Raw genomic sequence first — 18,434 nt, forward strand, 5'->3', positions numbered from 1 at the left:
GAGGGAAAAGGTAGAGGGCGACGGGCCGGCTCGACGCAGGGACGCCGCACGCCGTGAGTAGAGGAACGAGGGCGGAGGCAGGGACCGGGTGGTGGTTCCACTCTCCCGAGCCTCCGCCAGCACAGGCTTGACTGGACGCCGGCGCCGTTCCGCCACAGAAGGCCGGGCGTGGCGGGGTCACCTCTGGCTCCCGCGACCTCTCCTTCGGCCACGCCTCCTGGTCAGTTGGCAACGCTCTGGCCCGGGAGCCGGGGGCTAAGCCACCTCCTGCCGCTCCCTGTCACTACCGGACTGGTAGCCCGCAGGTTTCTGGGCTCTTCGTGGGTCTCCTGGTTAGTGTCGTTCATTTAACCACTGACTCAGCCTGTAAATATTAGGCCCTGAGCTAGGCGCTGGATGGAAGTAGACAGCTCGGTCCCGGTCATCATGGTCATCATTTAGTGGTTTGTTTGTTTGTTTGTTTTTGTTATTGACTTATGTATATGCCTATATGAGCTTATTGCAACAGCTGTGTGCAGGAGTTCGTAGAGACCAGGAAAGGGAGTAAGGGATCCTCTGGAACTGGAAGTTTTTGAGCAACTGTGAGCCGTATAGGTCCTCAGGTAAGAACAGTTAGCAGTCTTAACCATGGCACCATCTCTCTAGCCCCAAACTTTTATTTTCTTTCTTTTAAAAAATATATTAATTTACTTTACATCCCTGCCACAGTTATCCTTCCCTTCTCTCAGTCCTTTCTTTCACTCTCAACCCCACCCCGAACCCATCCACTAGTCTCTTAAGAATAGGGAGTCTTCCCATGGATATCAACCAGCCCTGGTATATGAAGTTGCACATATAAGACTAGGCACATTCTCTCCTACAGAAGCTAGACAAGGTGGGCCCAGAAGGAGGAAAGGGTCCCAGAGGCAGGCGACAGTGTCAGAGACAGATCCACTTGTCCCACTTGAAAACCAAGCAACACAAGTGTTACATACATGCAGAGGTCAGTCCCATGCTGGTTTCCTGGCCCAACCTTTCCCTAATCACTGGACTAAGTAAGATACGGTTTTAAATGTCCTTGCCTCAGGACAGCCACTCACAGAGCAAGGCACTTACTTGTGTTTCCTCTACTGTAAAAATGAGAGCTATGTTGTCACTTAAAAGGCCTTATAACTCTGAAGCTCTGATTCTTTGTCACCATACCAGTGCATTCTGTGCTTGATGGTAGTTCTTCATCTTTAGGGACAAACTGTTGCTGAAGGCCTTGCCGGTTTGAAGGTTGGTTCCAGCCAGTAGGTGGCTCAGGCTCATCTTCCCCCAGACACTCTTCTGTCTGGAGTGCCCTTGAGCAGATAATAGTGCCTATGAGAAGATTCGTCAGATGTGGAGCTCGGCAAACCATTAGCTTTTTATCATTTTCGATTGATTTATTTCATGAGCAGTACCAGATACTTTGTCTCATTGGCGGGGAAGAAACAGCATTCCCTGTTTATTCATTTCGTCACATAGAAATAGCATGGGTGGTTGTAGCTTAAATTCAGTGTAACTGTGGGCTCTCAAACAGTTCGCTTTTGATGTGGTAAATATCATGACCAAAAGCCACTCAGAAGGAAAGGGTTTGTTTCACTTACAGCTTGTAGTCCATTGTGAGGGGAAGTGGGAGCAGGGACTGAAGTAGAGGCCGTGGAGGAGTGCTGCTTACTGCTTGCCCAGTTTGTTTACTTGTCTACCTCAAGACCACTTGCCCAGGGATGGCACCACCCACAGTGAATCATCAACCAAGAAAGTGCCCCACAATCTTACCTGTCATATGGAAGAGTTTTCTCAATTAAAATTCCCTCTTCCTAGATGATTCTACCTACTGTCAATTTGACCAAAAACTAATACAGTTGACCTCTTGTCAACTCAACCCAAGCACATCACTGTTAAACCACAAACTCCCCTTTCTTGTCTCTTCCCAACATGCCATGTTACCATTAATATCACAATATGGAATATAGTATAACTTTTATGTATATGGGTGTTTTGCCTGCATATGTTTTTATGCCATGTTTGTGCCTGGTGCTAATAGAGGCCACAATAGGGCATTGGATCCCTTGGAACTGGAGTTTCAAGTGCTTATAAACTGCCATGTGGGTGCTAGGGATCGAACCTGAATCCTCTGGAAGAGTAACCAGTGTTCTTAACTGCAGAGCCATCTCTCCAGTCCCCTAAATAAAACCTTGAAAGTTGTCCAGTCTTGGTATCAGCTGTAGCAGTATATGCATCGTGGGTGTTTCTGGTGCTAGGCTGAGAGGTGGGATACCCTTGTTAAGTGGAGCCCTAGCTAGGAGAGCTCAGCTAAACGTGAAAGGCTTCCTAGGACTGCACAGGATGGAAGTGAGGATGTTCACCACAAGAGCGTTTGGGTTGCTAAACTCACCCTTCTATCAAATGGTGATCATTATACCAACTTTCTATCCCTTTGCTTTTGGGAGAAGATCGCTTAAATAAATAACTTAAATTTAGAAAAGAATCCTGCAGTCTTTACAATTTCCAATACTTTAAAAGTCTCAGTTTTGGGTCAGGGCCCTTTTTCAGGGGGAACCTGTCCTCCCTTGATTCAAGGAGTTCTGTATCTGTACGCTGGATAGTCAGGAGATTGAGTGGTGCCCAGAGTCCCTATTGCTATGCTACAATATAGATTTGTTCCTTTCATTCGTTCTCGAGTGCTTTTGCTTATGCAGATCAAACAAAAACTTAGGCTTCTTGTTTTCTGAAAACAAAGTGACAGTTGAGTCAGCCTCAAACCTCCAGACAGGCCAGTCATCACAAACTCTGCTGTGCCTCTGCTGCTGGTCACAATAACTACGCTCATTTTACCTTTGACGATTTAATGCTGCCACCTGACCCCTGCTAATCCAGGACTCAAACCTATCACATTGACTTCATTGAGCATCAGTGTCTCCCACTGTAAGTGGCACAAGTAAAGAAGCAACAGCAAAGCTCCTGAATGGGCCGGTGCTTCTCCTACCATTTTCAGTTCTGTGGCTCACTGAAAGGCACGCCCCTGGACTCTCCCAGGGTGCGGAATTGGTTTTACATGTACTCACTTCCTGAGCCTTGAAACCCCTTCATCAGCACCAGCCAAGGATTGTTTGACATCTCCAGCTCCAGATAGTGGGCCGTCTTTTGACATGCTCTCCTGTCAACCAACCAAACTTTTGACTTGTTTTTTTAGCTCTGTAAATAAACCTAGTGGCTCCATGTCTACAAATTCAGCCTGCTCTGGTTTTATGTCCTTCCATCATTATTCCATTGCTTTAATGAATTAGCAAATTCAGTGAATGAAAATGAGGACATGGCCGCTCTAAGGTACAGTTGTAGGATTTTAGTGTAGATAGGAGGGTCAGGGGCATCTGGAAAGGTCCAGAGTGAACCAGGCTGAGAGAGGAGAGCAAGAGAAAAGAGAAGATGACAGAGGACAAGTAGACCAAGAGAGCCAAGAGCAGAGCCAAGAGAATGGGTGGTCAAAATGACTAATTTATATGGGAATCTGGAGCTGGGGGAAGGGAAGGGAAGAGAAGCCCAGCCCCTGGACTGGAGAGGTTTAGGGTAAGGGATAGAGTGAGAAGTGCTGGGAGGAGCCATGGGTACTGGTGAGCCTTGGGTTTCTTTGGAGGGATGATAAGGGGCAATGTAACCCCTCTGTAACTGCTTCTTAGCTGAATTTAGGGCATCTATGTTGGGCCCAGGAAGGCTGGAATGCTTGTTAAGAGGTGGGAAGCGGGAGGAGTGTGGACTGTGTGGCCTCTATTTCCATCACTGCTCAGGTTCTGCGGGACCACCTGGGGCTAGTGAAGTCCAAACCACTAGGGCTAGTCTAGGGTACAGTTGTGAGGGAACACCTGGGGTTAGCCTGTTGCAGGCAGTTCTGGCACAGTTTGCAGTCTCGCAGTTGGTTGGAAACCTGCTGGGACATAGACTAGGGATAGAAGGTAAAGCTAAGGAGTTTAGGAGAAGATCTTTATCTTGGGTATAGAGTTAAAACTTACAGATCCTGGTAGTTAGGGGAGAGGAGGAGTCCCAGGATCAAGGGAATCAGGGTTTCAGGGGTGGGCAGAGGAGAAGAGGAGAGAGGAATAGGCAGTAGGTGGGGAAGCTTATGCTGTTGATTGTCAGGCATACTTATCTTGAATCCATTTGACCTGTGTGACAAGTGAATCCAAGTATAATGACTTTCTGGAGCCTACATACATTTTTAAGTTTACAAAAAGAGATAAAAATTTTAGCTATATTAGCATTACCATTGTTTGTAATCTGTACTGAAATTTACGTTGTAGAAGAGACAGTAGACTGATGGCTTTGAGTAATAGAGTTTGGGACACAATAAACGATTCTGGGTTAAAAGCATTACTACCTTTCCTATATGTCCAGAGGGCTAGATATATAAATAGACAGATATGATTTTAGCACAATGAGAAACACTTTTAAATCTATACTTAGAAGACAATCAAAGGAAGTTTAACTTTTGAGCTGGTGACTGTGATAATGTTAAACTGAATGTTTGACATCTTAATGTAACAATGGCATAGTGAGAAAATGCCTTTCTCACTTGTGTAAAAGCTTTCTAGACCCACCCTCAAATTTACAGGAACTTCAACCCTTTTCTTTTGTCCAATCATTTACCATGAGACAAAAGTTGATTGAGAGTAGTCATTGCAAAACAAGTTTAAAAGTTGCTGAAACCTGTTTTGTGAGTTCCTCTTTTGGGGGTCAAGTGAGCCAGCAAGGTAAATTATGTCTGTGTCTACCTTTCACAGCAGGAGACCTAGTAGCTCTGGAAAGGTGGGGCCTGATTTTGCAGATGAAATGAAGTGACCAGACAGCTGCAGCCTTGCTGGGAAGAGCTGGTTTGCTTGTAGCTGGTAACTGACAAAGCTAGTTAGCCATTAGGGATCTGGAAACTCTGAACTCTTTAACTCTTTAGGGACCAGTGAGAAAGAAAATGAAAGAGAAAATTATGTACACACCCCAGGTACACACACATTGGATGAAGAAAAACAGGTTCTAACAAGCATGCTCCAACACACAAACTCCAAAAATTTCACACATACACAAACAGGCAGACATATACATATACATGTCCATATATAGATACATTTGTGCACACAGTTGTTGGACAGAGTAAAGCTCTGACAAGCCGGCTCCCACAACCCACATACTTACACATATACATTTATAGACATATTTGGTGGATGGAAAGAAGCTCCAACAACTTTACACCTACATATATATATACATATATATATGCATATATACACGTATACACATTTGGTAGATAGATCAAACTCCAACAACCCATACTTTTTTTTTTCTCTTTGCCTTTTTATATCTTTTAGGACAAAGCTCTCTCTGTAAGAAGAAAAATTACCTCATTCAAAAGCAGCAGCATTATTGATAAGTTCTAAGCAGTCATTTTATCTCTCTTTTATTCCATAAGCTCATTGTAAGTTCAAAACAATAGTTTTATATGTTTGTGGCCTTACTTTATCATGATGCACACCTGCGGCCTTATCCTTGGACCTGACCTAGAAGGAATGTTAAGATCATTGATTTGATTTGTTCCAAGTCTATTTTTCTTCCTAGTGAAAATTCTGTACTTGTTACATATGAAAGCTCACTGTATTCCTTTTCATGCAGCCTTTACTTACTATTCTATGAGGAGGGGGCACATTCTTTTCTTGATTCATTATATTTCAGCAAAACAACTAAAACCCTCTTCTTAAACTTTCTATCAACTATTCTAACTTCCTAAAATTATTTGAATCAAATCAGAAATTCTATAAAATCATTAATTCATATAAACAGCATTATTTCATGAAAGTTCCATCTGCATGTTGATCTGCAGGAAATTTTGCCCAATAGGTAGGTTAATACCCAGGAATCAATCATAACAGATTATAGGCAGAATGGGTCTTTCTCTTTCCAGTCATTCCATATTAGAAAAACGATGAATACAGCACTGAGAAACATGAGAAGGCACATGGCAGCAAGAAGCAATCCTGGAACAAAGCTCCTGAGGCCACACCTCTCCAGGAGTCATCCACAGTCAAAGCTGTGCAAAACAGCGACCTTCTCCAGGAAGCTTACTGCCCACTGCAGCTCCTCCTGCATGGTGTCTGCCAGAGGGGCACATTTACCCAGGAGAGGAGGAGAGATGAATGGTTAGAGCAGGTAGAGGAGAAAACAGCTCAAGAGGAGGTCAGAGGGCGGCTTTTGTGAAAAGGAGAGTTCCAATAGCAGGAGAAGAGAACGTGTCTTAATAGAGAGATGTCCACAAGGGAAGCCAGAGAGATACCCAGGTGACAGATGCTCCAGGAGGGTGAGGCAGGCTCCGGGAGCCAGAGAGACACTTAAGGAGAACGCCAGCAGACTGACTGCAGGCGGAGGGGAGAATTAGCTCAAGAGACAGACTCTAGAATTTGGAGTCAAGTTTCGTAGGCAAAGCCAGCAGAAACAATGATCTACCTTAGAAGAGGCCGAGTCCCTTGGAAGGGAGCTCAGATACCGAACCCCAGGTTTCAGTTAGCAGATGAACGAAAGGAGTACGTGACAGCGCAGCATATGCAAAGAGGAGACTATTGTAGCAAGAGGGCGAGTTCAGCCAGAGGTATCCTTGAGAGAAGAGAGAGGTGGAGAGTAAGAGGAGAAGCGGGAGAGGGAGAGGGAGAGCAAATAAACCAAGAGAGGGAGCCAAGGGCCGAGAACCAAGACAGTGAGCGTGTGGTCAAAATGGTTGAATTATATAGGAATCAGGAGCTGGGGGAAGGGAAGGAAAGGGAAGCCCAGCCTCTGGGCTGGAGAGGTTCAGGGTAAGGGAGGGGGTGAGAAGTGCCAGGAGGAGCCACAGTTACTGGGAGAGTCTTATGCTGGGTTTCTGTGGGACCTGACACTCATTAAGCTCTTTAGTGGTATAGCAGACTTCCTCATGGACTAAACTTCCTCATTTCTAGGATCCTGCTTAGCCTTGAGTCTGCTTTCAGGTCCAGAGGCGATTATTGGTGGGCACTGAGGGACACCAATGTTGTCTTGCTTGGCATCGCCTTCAGAAAAGGTCACTGCCAGTTCAGCAGATAATAAGGGGTTTATTCCCTCAGGGAGAGTAAAGAGGGATCGAGTTGTATTTACGGAAAAATGTACGTATTCTGTTGCCCCACCCCTGTCTCCACCCTATCACTCTCAAGAACTAATTCAATGTTTGGCCAACAAACCAGCTATCTATAGTCTGCCAACTCAGGAATTGCATTCAATATATATGATCCAAAGTTCCATCTTCGGGGCTGGAGAGACGGCTCAGCGGTTAGAGCACTGACTGCTCTACAGAGGTTCCGAGTTCAAATCCCAGCAACCACATGGTGGCTCACAACCATCTGTAATGGGATCTGATGCCCTCTTCTGGTGTGTCTGAAGACAGCGACAGTGTACTCACATACATGAAGTAAATAAAAAAATCTTTTTAAAAAAAGTTCCATCTTTAAAATATTCACTTTATGCAAATAAGGAAGTGCTATCATATCTACTCAGAAAACTAACACTCTGTGTGTGTGTGTGTGTGTGTGTGTGTGTGTGTGTGTAGTAACATTAGAGATTTGGGCTTTATTAATTTACAAATACAATTGCAAATGTTAGAAACACTTATAAAATTAGGATTTCTTTTGATAGTAAACAGAAGTGTGTTTTCTTTCATAATTTAAATTTCTGAATATTTATTGCATATAACAACATATAGTGACAACTATTTTCTAATTTTCTGATTTAACTCACTTGAGTTTTATTCACTAACTCACCACTAGAGGTCTCCTCTCTCCATGAAGAAAGCATTCCTACTGGCCAAACTGCTGGGTTTCAAACAGGAAGTTTGTCTCAGATGTCAGTAAGCAAAGCTGAAGTTGAGGATGTAAAACCCCACCAAAGTTTTAAAACTTTATTTCTATATATAAATTTAATGTTTATTATAACTCAATTTAGGGAAAACATTTAGTGTCTTTAAAAATCATAGCTAAAGGGGTTGGGGATTTAGCTCAGTGGTACAGCGCTTGCCTAGCAAGCGCAAGGCCCTGGGTTCGGTCCTCAGCTCCGAAAAAAAAAAAAAAAAAACATAGCTAAAATAAGTCTGGCCTTGCCTTTATTTAAGCTTAATTAGAAAATGAACCCAAATGAAACAAAGTATTGCGTTTTCAGAGACTTTGTATTTCGCCTGCTTAGTAACAGCTTCTCTGGCTTGGCCTTTCCACCCATTAGCCAGTCACTGAAGACTACTAACCAACAGAAACTGTTAGACTTTTGCATTATGTTGAAAAAGAAGTATTTTTACCTTGTTTAGCTCTGCCTGCCCCTCCCCTCCCTCTTAATCTTCCTGATTGAAATCTCTGTGATACAGGGTCTCATGCTATAGTCTTGAATGGTCTGGAACTTACTATGTAGACTAGGCTGGCCTTGAACTCAGATCTTCTACCTCTGCCTACCAAGTGCTAGGACATGATGCTTGAAAACTCTTTTAAAGACTATTTAAGACCTATCTCAAAAAAAAAAAATGTGGTAAGAAGCCTTTCCCCTACCCCTTCTTTTAGGCTCTCATGCGTAGTCCATGGCTCAAGGAACACTATTGGATAATGTTTGTGTTCGCATGTCATCTGTCTTCTCCACAGAACTACGGCTTGAAGGAGAACAGGGCAGGGTCTTTCTGTGTACTTCTGTTGCTGTTTTGCCTCACCATTGCTAGTGTGTACAAAGTACAGCATACATTCAGTGAGCATTTGTGAGTGAGTGGGTGGGTGAGTGAGTGAACAGATGGACGTGGCATTTAAATGAGAGGTTGGGTAAGACTTTTCACAGCTGAGGTCAGGGTAGAATGACTGAGTACAGGGAATAACCTGAGTGGAGGATGAGAAAGCCCAGCTTTGTGAAGGAAATCGGCAACAAACAAGTTGTTCATGATGGATACAGGTGGAGAGAGCAGCAAAAGTCTGGAAAGGCTCAGGCTGTGGGATGTGGCAGACACGCAGGTTTGTGGTGACGAGGACAGCCTTGGAAGGAAGATGAAGATAAAGATGAGGACTCAGGGGCCGTCAGTGGAGTAGTGGAGCATTCGCCTAATGTACTTAGCCCCGTGGTCAGGTCCCAGCACTGCCAAAGAGGGAGGGGTTGGGGACAGACAGGAGGAATGGGGAGAGGAGAAGAGAGGCCTGAGAAACACAGTCCTGAGGTCTCGTCCTCTGGCTCACACCTCACTGCCCAGCATCCCATGGCCTCAGCTTTAAAATGCTTCCCACCCAACATCTTTTTTTTTTTTTGGTTCTTTTTTTCGGAGCTGGGGACCGAACCCAGGGCCTTATGCTTCCTAGGTAAGCGCTCTACCACTGAGCTAAATCCCCAGCCCCCACCCAACATCTTTTAAACCTCTCTTGTTGTAGAATCATCCAGAGCCCTGACTGGTAGGAAAGAGTACTAGGTTCAAATGCAACCCTGACACAAATTAGCTATGAGACATTGAGCAAGGACCTTTAGGCGCATGCATTTATTAATGCCCCACCTTGTTCCAGAAAGGATTTAGAGTGTCAGCATGTTACTTAATATCAAGGCTCTAGTTTCTTCATCTCTAAATGGGAGGTTTCGTGTAGCTGACCCAAGTTCCTTCCAGCTCTAACACTTCGTGACTCTGATCCAGTGATTTTGTTGGTCATCTTCCCTTAGGAGTCCTACCAACACTTCATTTTTAGAATTTGAAAAACAGAAAGGAAAAGAAACCAAGCCCATAACAGTCTCTTGTTCTCCTACCATGGTGTGTATGTGTGTGTCTGCCCATGTTCTTTGTGCTCACACGCCTGTGATTGTACGTGGAGGCCAGGGTTAGTATGGAGTGTCTTCTTCAGTCAGTTCTGTTGTGTAGTATCCACCAGAAAAGACTACTCGGACATGGGTTTAGGACAATAGAAAGTCTTTATTAGCCAGCAGGCGATTACACTGGGTATAATTACCACTGGGTGTTTGGGATCTCAGTGTAACCCTGAGCCTTTCTTGGGGTGAAATTTTAAGGACAAAAACCATGTTCTGGGTTGATGTGCTTCCATTAAAAAGAACAGTTAGTCAGAAGCAGAGCTACAAAAGCCAAAACACAAGGGCAGTCCATTTAGAGACTTTCCCATAATCGTGGACTTTGATGGCTTAGGTCTTTGTTTTTATGTTGACAGGCGGACTGTTTATGTGCTGAGTGTTATGGCCTGAATGGGACTTCCATCAAGGAGTCAATTGTGCTAAGAGGGCAGACTGGGGTCGTGTTACATTTCCATCTTATTTTAGAGGGTCTCACACTGATCCTGGCACTCACCAGTTAGGCTAGACTGGCCGGCCAGCAAGGGATCCTTCAGTGTCTACTCCCCCACTACTGGTGTGTGCTGCCAAATAGGCTTTTTACATGAAAACTAGGGATCTGAACTCAGGTCGTCTTATTTGTTGGCAAGCACTTAACCCAATAGCTCTTGATACTGGCTTCTGACAATGACATCACCATTACACCAGTGGTCCACAACCGAAGCTTAGTATCATCTTCACGTCCTCTACCTCTTGTCTCTGTATGTCCCCTACTGAGCCATACGGAGTCTTAACTCTATCTCATTCCACCCTTCTGTAACTAAGTCCTATCTTTGAAGCCCTTGCTAGCTCTTTCTGGGCCATTCTGTATTTACTTACTTGTCTGTTTTGAAACAGACTGTAGTTATATTGCTCAGGCTAGCCTCAAATTCCTGTGCTCAACTGATCCTCCTGCCTCAGCCTCTGAGATAGCTAGGATCACAGGACCATGTCATCATACTGACTTGACCTTTGGTTTTGATGTTGCAATCTGAGTAACTTTCCTGGAGCACACAGCTTTAACAATGCCAGTGTTGATATCCCAGTGACTCCTGCTGTTTGCAGAGTATAGTCCAGATGTCCGGGCTGCAAGGCCTTCTGTGGTCTGGCAGTGAGTGTCTGTCTGACTCTCCTTGTCATGACCCCCAGGTACAAATCAAACTGATGTATAGCATGCCTTAATTTCCTGCCTTGGCTTAAAATCTAGCCTAACTGCCTGGGTTTTCTGTTGAGTCATCTCTGTCCTTATTTTAGGTCTTTCAAGGCATTTGTCAAGTCTTTTCGTTTATTTGAACTACCTGGTGACTTATCTCGAGCCGCTCCTCCCTGGATGCACTTGTAATTGCCTCAAAGACAGAGAGCCCATTTCACTTTTCTTGCAACCCTCACCCCTCAACCCTCACAGCTGGCCCACAATGAGAGAGGTTGAATTGAGATAAATCTATGGAGACCTAATCAGAAATTATTTTCTCAGCTGCCCATGGCCAGCGATCATCTGAACAAATCATCTCTTTTCACAAAGGAGAAAATCTAGGGTCAGCCAAGTGAAATGTCTTGCTCAGCTCCCTCAGCTGTCAGGCATAGGGTTGTCTGCTGCTCTGGTGATCCACTCGTGTCTTTATCCCAAATAGATCTGCTTTTATCTCCCTGCTTGGATGGAAGCACTAACTTTGTCACACTGTTCCCTACAGGACTGTTATTTGACATTTTGTTTTTGAAATGTATGTTGAGGTGGCACTGGTGTGAGCAAATCAGTAGAGGATGTGTTCGAGGGGGCAACACTGCAGACTGGCAAGGTTCAAGCAGGGAAATTTAAGCCGAGAACCTTAGACATTAGACAGCACCTGGTACCGACTTCTCATTTTGCAGCAAATGAGAAAGAAAACCCAAGAGTTATGACAGAAGTGACTGGTCAGCAGCAGTAGCTCTGTGGCACAAGAGTCTTGACCCTGAAACTGCGCAGTAAGTTACTGGATATGTGGGACTCTGCTTGCTGGCTGATGAGAGCACTGTTTTGTGTGTCTAGATCAATGATGATGTTTGGAAAAATTTCGAGGCAGCTCTTCAGCTTAAAGAAAATCCCATGGTCATGTGACTCCAGATACTTCTGGGAGTGGTTGAATACAGTGTTTAATAAGTAAGTGATTCTAATTAAGTGAAGAAATGTGGGGGTTTCTACAACTGGACAGGCTCTAAATTGCCCATTGGCTAGACTGTTATTTCTTGTGTTTCAATTGATTTTTTTGAGTAATAAATATAGTATGATCCTAATTGTTTTACAAACAATAAAACATACTTAAACAGAAAATTTTTACAAACTAATAAATTTGCTTATCTGAGTTATAGAATGATAGTTTATTCTTTTTAAAGATTTATTAATTTTATTTTATGTGTATGTGTGTGTTGCCTGTATATGGATATGCACCATGTATGTTCCTGGTGTCCCCAGAGGCTGGAAGGGCATCAGAGCTACCATGCAGTTACTGGGAACTGACCCAGGTCATCTAAGGGCAATTAGTGCTCTTACCCAGCAAGCCCTACTCCAGCCCCAAGTTGGTTTTTTTTTCTGATATATCTATTGATGCCATTCAAGTTTTCTAAAGTGAATAATTTTCTTTTTATACTCAATAGTATATACACCTTTGAAGTGCCATATTCTCCAGCTTCTCTGAGGAGTGTTTTTAACCTTTTGAATACTTCTAGGAGAACTCTGGTGTTTAAAATTTAGTGTGCCCAGATGTGGTGGTCACGCCTTTAGTCTGTGATTTCAAACCAGCCTGGTCTACATAGTAAGTTCTAGAACAGTCAGGGTTACATGGAGAAAATAAAATAAATAAAAATAAAAAGTGAAAACATAGTATATGACATAGATGTAGAAGGACTGTATTAAAACAGGTATAAGAAACCCTTTTTTTTTTTTTTTTTTTGGAGCTGAGGACCAAACCCAGGGCCTTGCACTTGCTAGGCAAGCGCTGTACCACTGAGCTAAATCCCCAACCCCAAGAAACCCTTTCTTACTGCTAAGTGTTACCATTGTGACTACAAAGTAGAGAAAAGGGCATTTGTATAAATTACTAAATAGCACAAGGAGACTAATTTGAAAATGGGTTCAAAATTATTCCCTCTTTGTTTGTTTGATTGTTTGTTTGAGACAGTCTTATCTATGTAGCTCTGGCTGTCCTAGAACTCAATATGTAGACCAGGCTGGCTTCAAACTCATAGAGATCCAGCTGTTTCTGCCTCCCAAGTGCTGGGTTTAAAGTGTGAACTACCACACTGGGGTCTCTTTAATTTTTGTTTATCAGTAATGAAAATGGTTACCAGATAGTTACTATATTATGATAGGGATCTGTGCTGTCAAGATCTGTGACACATATGAGTGCTTGCCTAACAAAGGGAGAGCCTAGGTTTAAGCCCCAGAACAAAAACAATAAATAAAATAAAATCCCATCATACTAGATATGAGAGCTTGTACTGTAATCTCACCACTGAGGAGGCAAAGGGGAAAACATCCCGAGTGTAAGGCTAGCCTGGTTAGTGAGACTCTGCCTCCAACACTTCAGCAATCATATTGATATCGATCTATCTTGTAAACTAAAGCAAAAGAAAAGAAGAAAGAAAAAAGTGGGGCTGGAGAGATGGCTCAGTGGTTAAGAGCACTGACTGTTCTTCCAGAGGTCCTGAGTTCAATTCCCAGCTACCACATGGTGGCTCACAACCATCTAACAGGATCTGATGCCTTCTTCTGGTGTGTTTGAAGACAGCTACAGCATATTCATATATATATATTTTAAACTCTGGAGCTGGAGAGATGGCTCAGTGGTTAAGAGCACTGACTGCTCTTCCAGAGGTCCTGAGTTCAATTCCCAGCAACCACATGGTGGCTCACAACCATCTGCTGATTTTTATTTTTTCCCCCTCAGGATAGGTTTTCTTTGTGTAGCCCTGGCTGTCCTGGAACTTACTCTATAAACCAGGCTGGCCTTGACTTCAGAGATCAACTGCCACTACCTCCCTACCCCCCACCCAGTACTAGGATCAAGGCCTGTACCACTACCACCCAGCACTGGTCTGTACTTACGTTGGTGAACACAACTAAGAAGCTAGTGACAATGGAAGCGACCTGCTTTTGTTTTCTTGTCTACAGAGTAGATTATGAACGCATCAAGGATGTTGGCCCTGACAGGGCAGCTTCTGAGTGGCTACTTCGGTGTGGAGCCAAAGTACGATACTGTGGCCACCAGAAGTGGCTACAGGACTATAACAAACTCCCAGGAGGCTCTGTGGACAGATACAAGATTCAAGCAATTGATGCCACCGATTCTTGTATCATGGACATTGGGTTTGATCACTTGGGTAAGTCCCTGTCATTTGCTTTTAGGGCATTGCAGGTGGTTTGCAAGGAATGCTTTGTTACAGTTGACTCACTGTGATAGTCATGGGCATGGTTTTGTATTTTGCCAGTTTCAGGAAAATTAAGTTTGTTTATCTCCAGAGTAAATAGAGATCACCTATGCCTTTTCCCCACTCCCTCATGAGTTTCTTTCTGTGTTCTTTTCGCTTTAAATCCAAAGCCTGTTTGATTTTTGTCAGACTATCTTTGTCAAATTTATGCCTTTGTGAACCCTTCAGTGACAGAAGACTAATTATATCCAGATAGCTTCTGCTCGATTCTTCCCGTGCATGGGCATGTGACGCACGGGCCTGTGCGTCAACACAGCCCGTGTAATGAATATATTACATGGTTAAAGGGGTGAGCAGTCGCTCCACTTTCCTTAGGGCAGTCAAAGCCAGGATAGTCCTGTCCTAAGTGAACCAAGAACTGTTAGTCATGGGGTAGTAAAAAGGAGTCTTAACTATACTTTTCCCTCCAGTGGGCCTAGAGCATGTTGAAAGAATAACACTGTGCAGGTGTCATTATATTGAAGATAACTGTTTGCAGAGGCTTAGTCAACTTGAAAATTTACGAAAAAGCCTATTGGAGTTGGAAATAATCGCCTGTGGAAATGTCACGGACAACGGCGTCATTGCTTTGCGACACTTTAAGTAAGTGGTCAAAACCAAGCCAAGAAACTTGAAAGATGAATATTCACAATATATAATGATTTAGAGATGATGTCTGCAGTTCTCAAAGTACACTTTAAAATGTGACCGTTACATTTTCTTATTATTTTATGTATATGAATGTCTTGCCTGCATGTATGTTGATGTATCGTGTGCATGCAGTACCCTCAGACACCAAGAGAGGATGTTACATGCCCTAGAATTTGAGTTACAGATGGCTGTGAACCACCCTGTGGTTAGTCCTCTGGAAGAGACAGACTGCCTGTAGCTACTGAACCACAAGAGTATGAACTATTAACTCAGCAGTTAAGAATGCTTGCTATGTAGGGGCTGGAGAGATGGCTCAGTGGCTAAGAGCACTGACTGCTCTTCCAGAGGTCCTGAGTTCAATTCCCAGCAACCACATGGTGGCTCACAACCATCTGTAATGGGATCTGATGCCCTCTTCTGGTGTGTCTGAAGACAGCTGCAGTGTACTCATAGCATAAAAGAACAAATAAATTTAAAAAAAAAAAAAAAAGAATGCTTGCTATGCAAACACGAGGAACAGATCCCCGCACCCAAATAAAAGCCAGGCGTGGTCCCACTCAGTCTTGCAACTCCAGCACTGACAAAGGCAGGACGGGAAGATCGATGGGCTTCCTGGATACCAGTCTAGCTGAAAAACTTGAGTTCCAGGTCCAGCAGGGTACTTGCCTCAGACCTAGGGGAAGACTGATAACAGAGGATACCCAGCACCTTCTTCAAGCCTCTGTGTACACATCTGTGTACACACATACACATGCACGCACGCACACACACACATACACACGCGCTCACACACACACGCACACACACATACACACACATACACACACACACACACAAACCACATATACCTTACATACATACATACACACACAGTCCCCACAAAAGACCCTATTTTTTTTCTTCCTTCTTTTCTTTTTTTGTAGTCTCTAGGCTGGCCTGGAACTTGCTATATAGACCCAGCTGGCCTAGAGTTCACAGAGATTTGCCTGCCTCTGCCTCCTGAGGTTTAGGAATGAAAGAGTACATTATCATACCTGGCCTCATTTTCACCTGCAACACTTGACAATCAATTACCAGCCTAAGAATGATAATGACTTTATTATATTAAAAGTGTTTTTTAAAGTAAAGTAACACACTTGGCATAGTGCCTACCTAGTAAGCCCCCATGAGAGAAAGCTGTTATGTTTTCTCAGCCTTTAAAGCCATTTCCCTGTGGTTTTGGCACCTGAGTAGCATTTGGTATATAGCAATTAGCATTTAATTATATAACTAATAAACTTAAGGGGGAAAAAATCCTTAAATAGTCACTTTTCTGTCACTGGTGCCTAGAACTCTGTCTGGTGCTAATGCATTTCAAAAGTGCCATGGGTTGTTTTGAGAAAGCTGTATCCCTTTTCACTAATCACCAGACCCACGGCATGGCCTGGAGTGAGTTGTCCCATCTAAAAGCAAGGACTAGCTAGCAAGGACTGTTTATTCTAAAGGTTCCATGGGCCAGGAGTGTAGGTCAGTCTGCAATGCCTGCCTGGCTTGCAGCACCCTGGCACAGGCAATAGCAGGGGAGGGGACATTACAGGGTTCTGAGTCCTATCAGATAATGACAAACACATGAAGTCAGTTGAATCTCTTTTATTCCTCCGAGCATTCAGACTCTGGGGCTGCTTGGTGTATTTGTTTTAACAGCAGTGGATCCATCAGAATCTCAGTACCACAGGCAGCTTGAGATGCTGGAGACGTAGAAGCGTAAGTACTAAGGCAGTCATCTCTTGACATAGCTGAAGCTTGCAGTCTGCCTCTAGCAGAAGCTTGAGCACCTTTAAGAACTGCCCCTGCCCGGGTGCTGCAGTATTACTGTATTTTATACACAAAGGACATCGATCTTGTAGGATAGAAATAAAACAAAACTTTAAAATATCAGTGAAATAAGCAAAAGTAATTTTAAAGTCTCACATGAGTTTCATTTAATGTGACCCTCAAGACCGTTGCTCTAAGAAGCCATCGTAAGCGTCTTCTGCGTGTTATTTTTTTTAAATCATATAAATTAAATTCATTTTTAAAGCCATAAAAGGCCACAGTGAAGTGATTGGTTTTTCTCTATTTGCAGGAACCTCAAGTATTTGTTCTTAAGTGATCTTCCTGGAATAAAAGATAAAGAGTACCTTGCCGAAGTCTTTACTAAAGCACTGCCTTCTCTGGAACTAAAATTAAACCTGAAGTAAAATAAGTGTCTGGTTTCACTATTAAGGATCCCTTGAAATTGCTGATACTAGATAGCTACAAATATTACATAATCAGCAGTAGAACTGTGAAAATGACTTAGAAATGGAGAATGGATCAGGAAGAGAATAAATAATCAGAAGTCACTCACTGAAGTCACTTAGTTGAAAGTGAGAAATTATGTACACTGAATCATTTTTAAACTGTAACAGCATTTTAATATATTTCTCATTTATATATAAATATATATGTAGGTGTTGATGCAGAGTTTTTTAAACTGCAATGTCAATACTTTTTCTTACAATAATTTGCATCACACGGAAGCATGTTACGGTAAATGTGCAGTTATGAAAACCTGAAAGCTCGGTGACAGACCCGCTGATGGAGTCCGGGTACGAAGTTGTCGGTGTTGAGAGCAGCGTGCTGTGTTGCTTCCCAGGATTTGCATGATTGCTCAAGCTCCTGCATTGCTGCATTGCTAATAGTGCATACTGTTAAAGACATCCTTTCTCAGGAAGAGTGCTGCTGGCTACTTGGTCCTACTTTAAAGCGTGGGCTACGTCGTGCTGGTTAAAACAGAACGCAGTACTTATCTATACCCAACTAGTTTTGCTGGTAAAACAAACAGGAAATGGGCTGCCCTACTCCTCATCCGCTTCAGACAGGAATGTGTTATCCTTAGAATCTAATTTTGCTATCTCTCTCTGAATTCTACCTTCTATGAACTCAGGGGATATAAAAATATAAATACAAAGATGAATTTATGTCTAGAAAGCACCAATGAAGAATGTCTGAGTAGATGAAGGCTAGTCTTTAATGTCTTGAAGTAGCCGCAGTCCCACCGCTGTTAGCTGTGTGCTGTAGCCGTGTAGGCTTCTGGATGTCTGGCTGCCAGCTGCTGCATATAAATTAACTAGGAATGGCCTTCGGCAGCGCAGCACTCAGGCAGAAAAGTGAGCTTCAGCTATACTTAGAGCTATGCTTAAAGAAAAACACCTAGTTCATGGGGAAGTCCAAATTACATACGGCACAAGTCAGAAAACAGTAATAAAAACAAAGATAAGGTAAAACTGTAGACTGTCTCATGTGATGTGTGGTGGCTCCACGGGGGCTGGGGGAGGTTTGCAGAAGGTTCCTTTGAGCGTAAGCATACGTGTGAAAGACAAGCCTCTATCTCGGGTTTGTCTCAGGACTGTGCAGCCCAACAGCACACTCATCATGATTTCATCTGGAGTGACTTTGCTAGTCTAATA

The 18,434-nt window shown here is 43.4% G+C and overlaps 1 protein-coding gene across 11 annotated transcripts; it reads left to right on the forward strand.

Annotated features, from left to right (window-relative positions):
- Positions 1-12: 12 nt before the first annotated feature.
- Positions 13-18,256, forward strand: Dmac2l (distal membrane arm assembly component 2 like). Of its 11 annotated transcripts, XM_087553843.1 has the most exons (6): positions 13-220; positions 509-602; positions 11,897-12,007; positions 14,018-14,226; positions 14,745-14,916; positions 17,069-18,256. In XM_087553843.1, the coding sequence occupies exons 3-6, from the start codon at positions 11,901-11,903 to the stop codon at positions 17,181-17,183; spliced, it is 603 nt and encodes a 200-aa protein (XP_087409969.1). In that variant the 5' UTR covers positions 13-220; positions 509-602; positions 11,897-11,900; the 3' UTR covers positions 17,184-18,256. The 11 variants fall into 11 exon arrangements, 10 of the variants coding, with proteins under 10 accessions (XP_087409969.1, XP_087409966.1, XP_087409968.1 ...); XR_015622010.1 differs by lacking the exon at positions 509-602 and having other exon boundaries at positions 13-53; positions 14,813-14,916; XM_087553840.1 differs by lacking the exon at positions 509-602 and having other exon boundaries at positions 13-443.
- Positions 18,257-18,434: the final 178 nt, after the last annotated feature.

Source organism: Rattus norvegicus, chromosome 6 (genome assembly GCF_021556685.1).
Source record: "Rattus norvegicus strain SHRSP/BbbUtx chromosome 6, alternate assembly SHRSP_T2T, whole genome shotgun sequence".
NCBI lineage: Eukaryota > Metazoa > Chordata > Mammalia > Rodentia > Muridae > Rattus > Rattus norvegicus.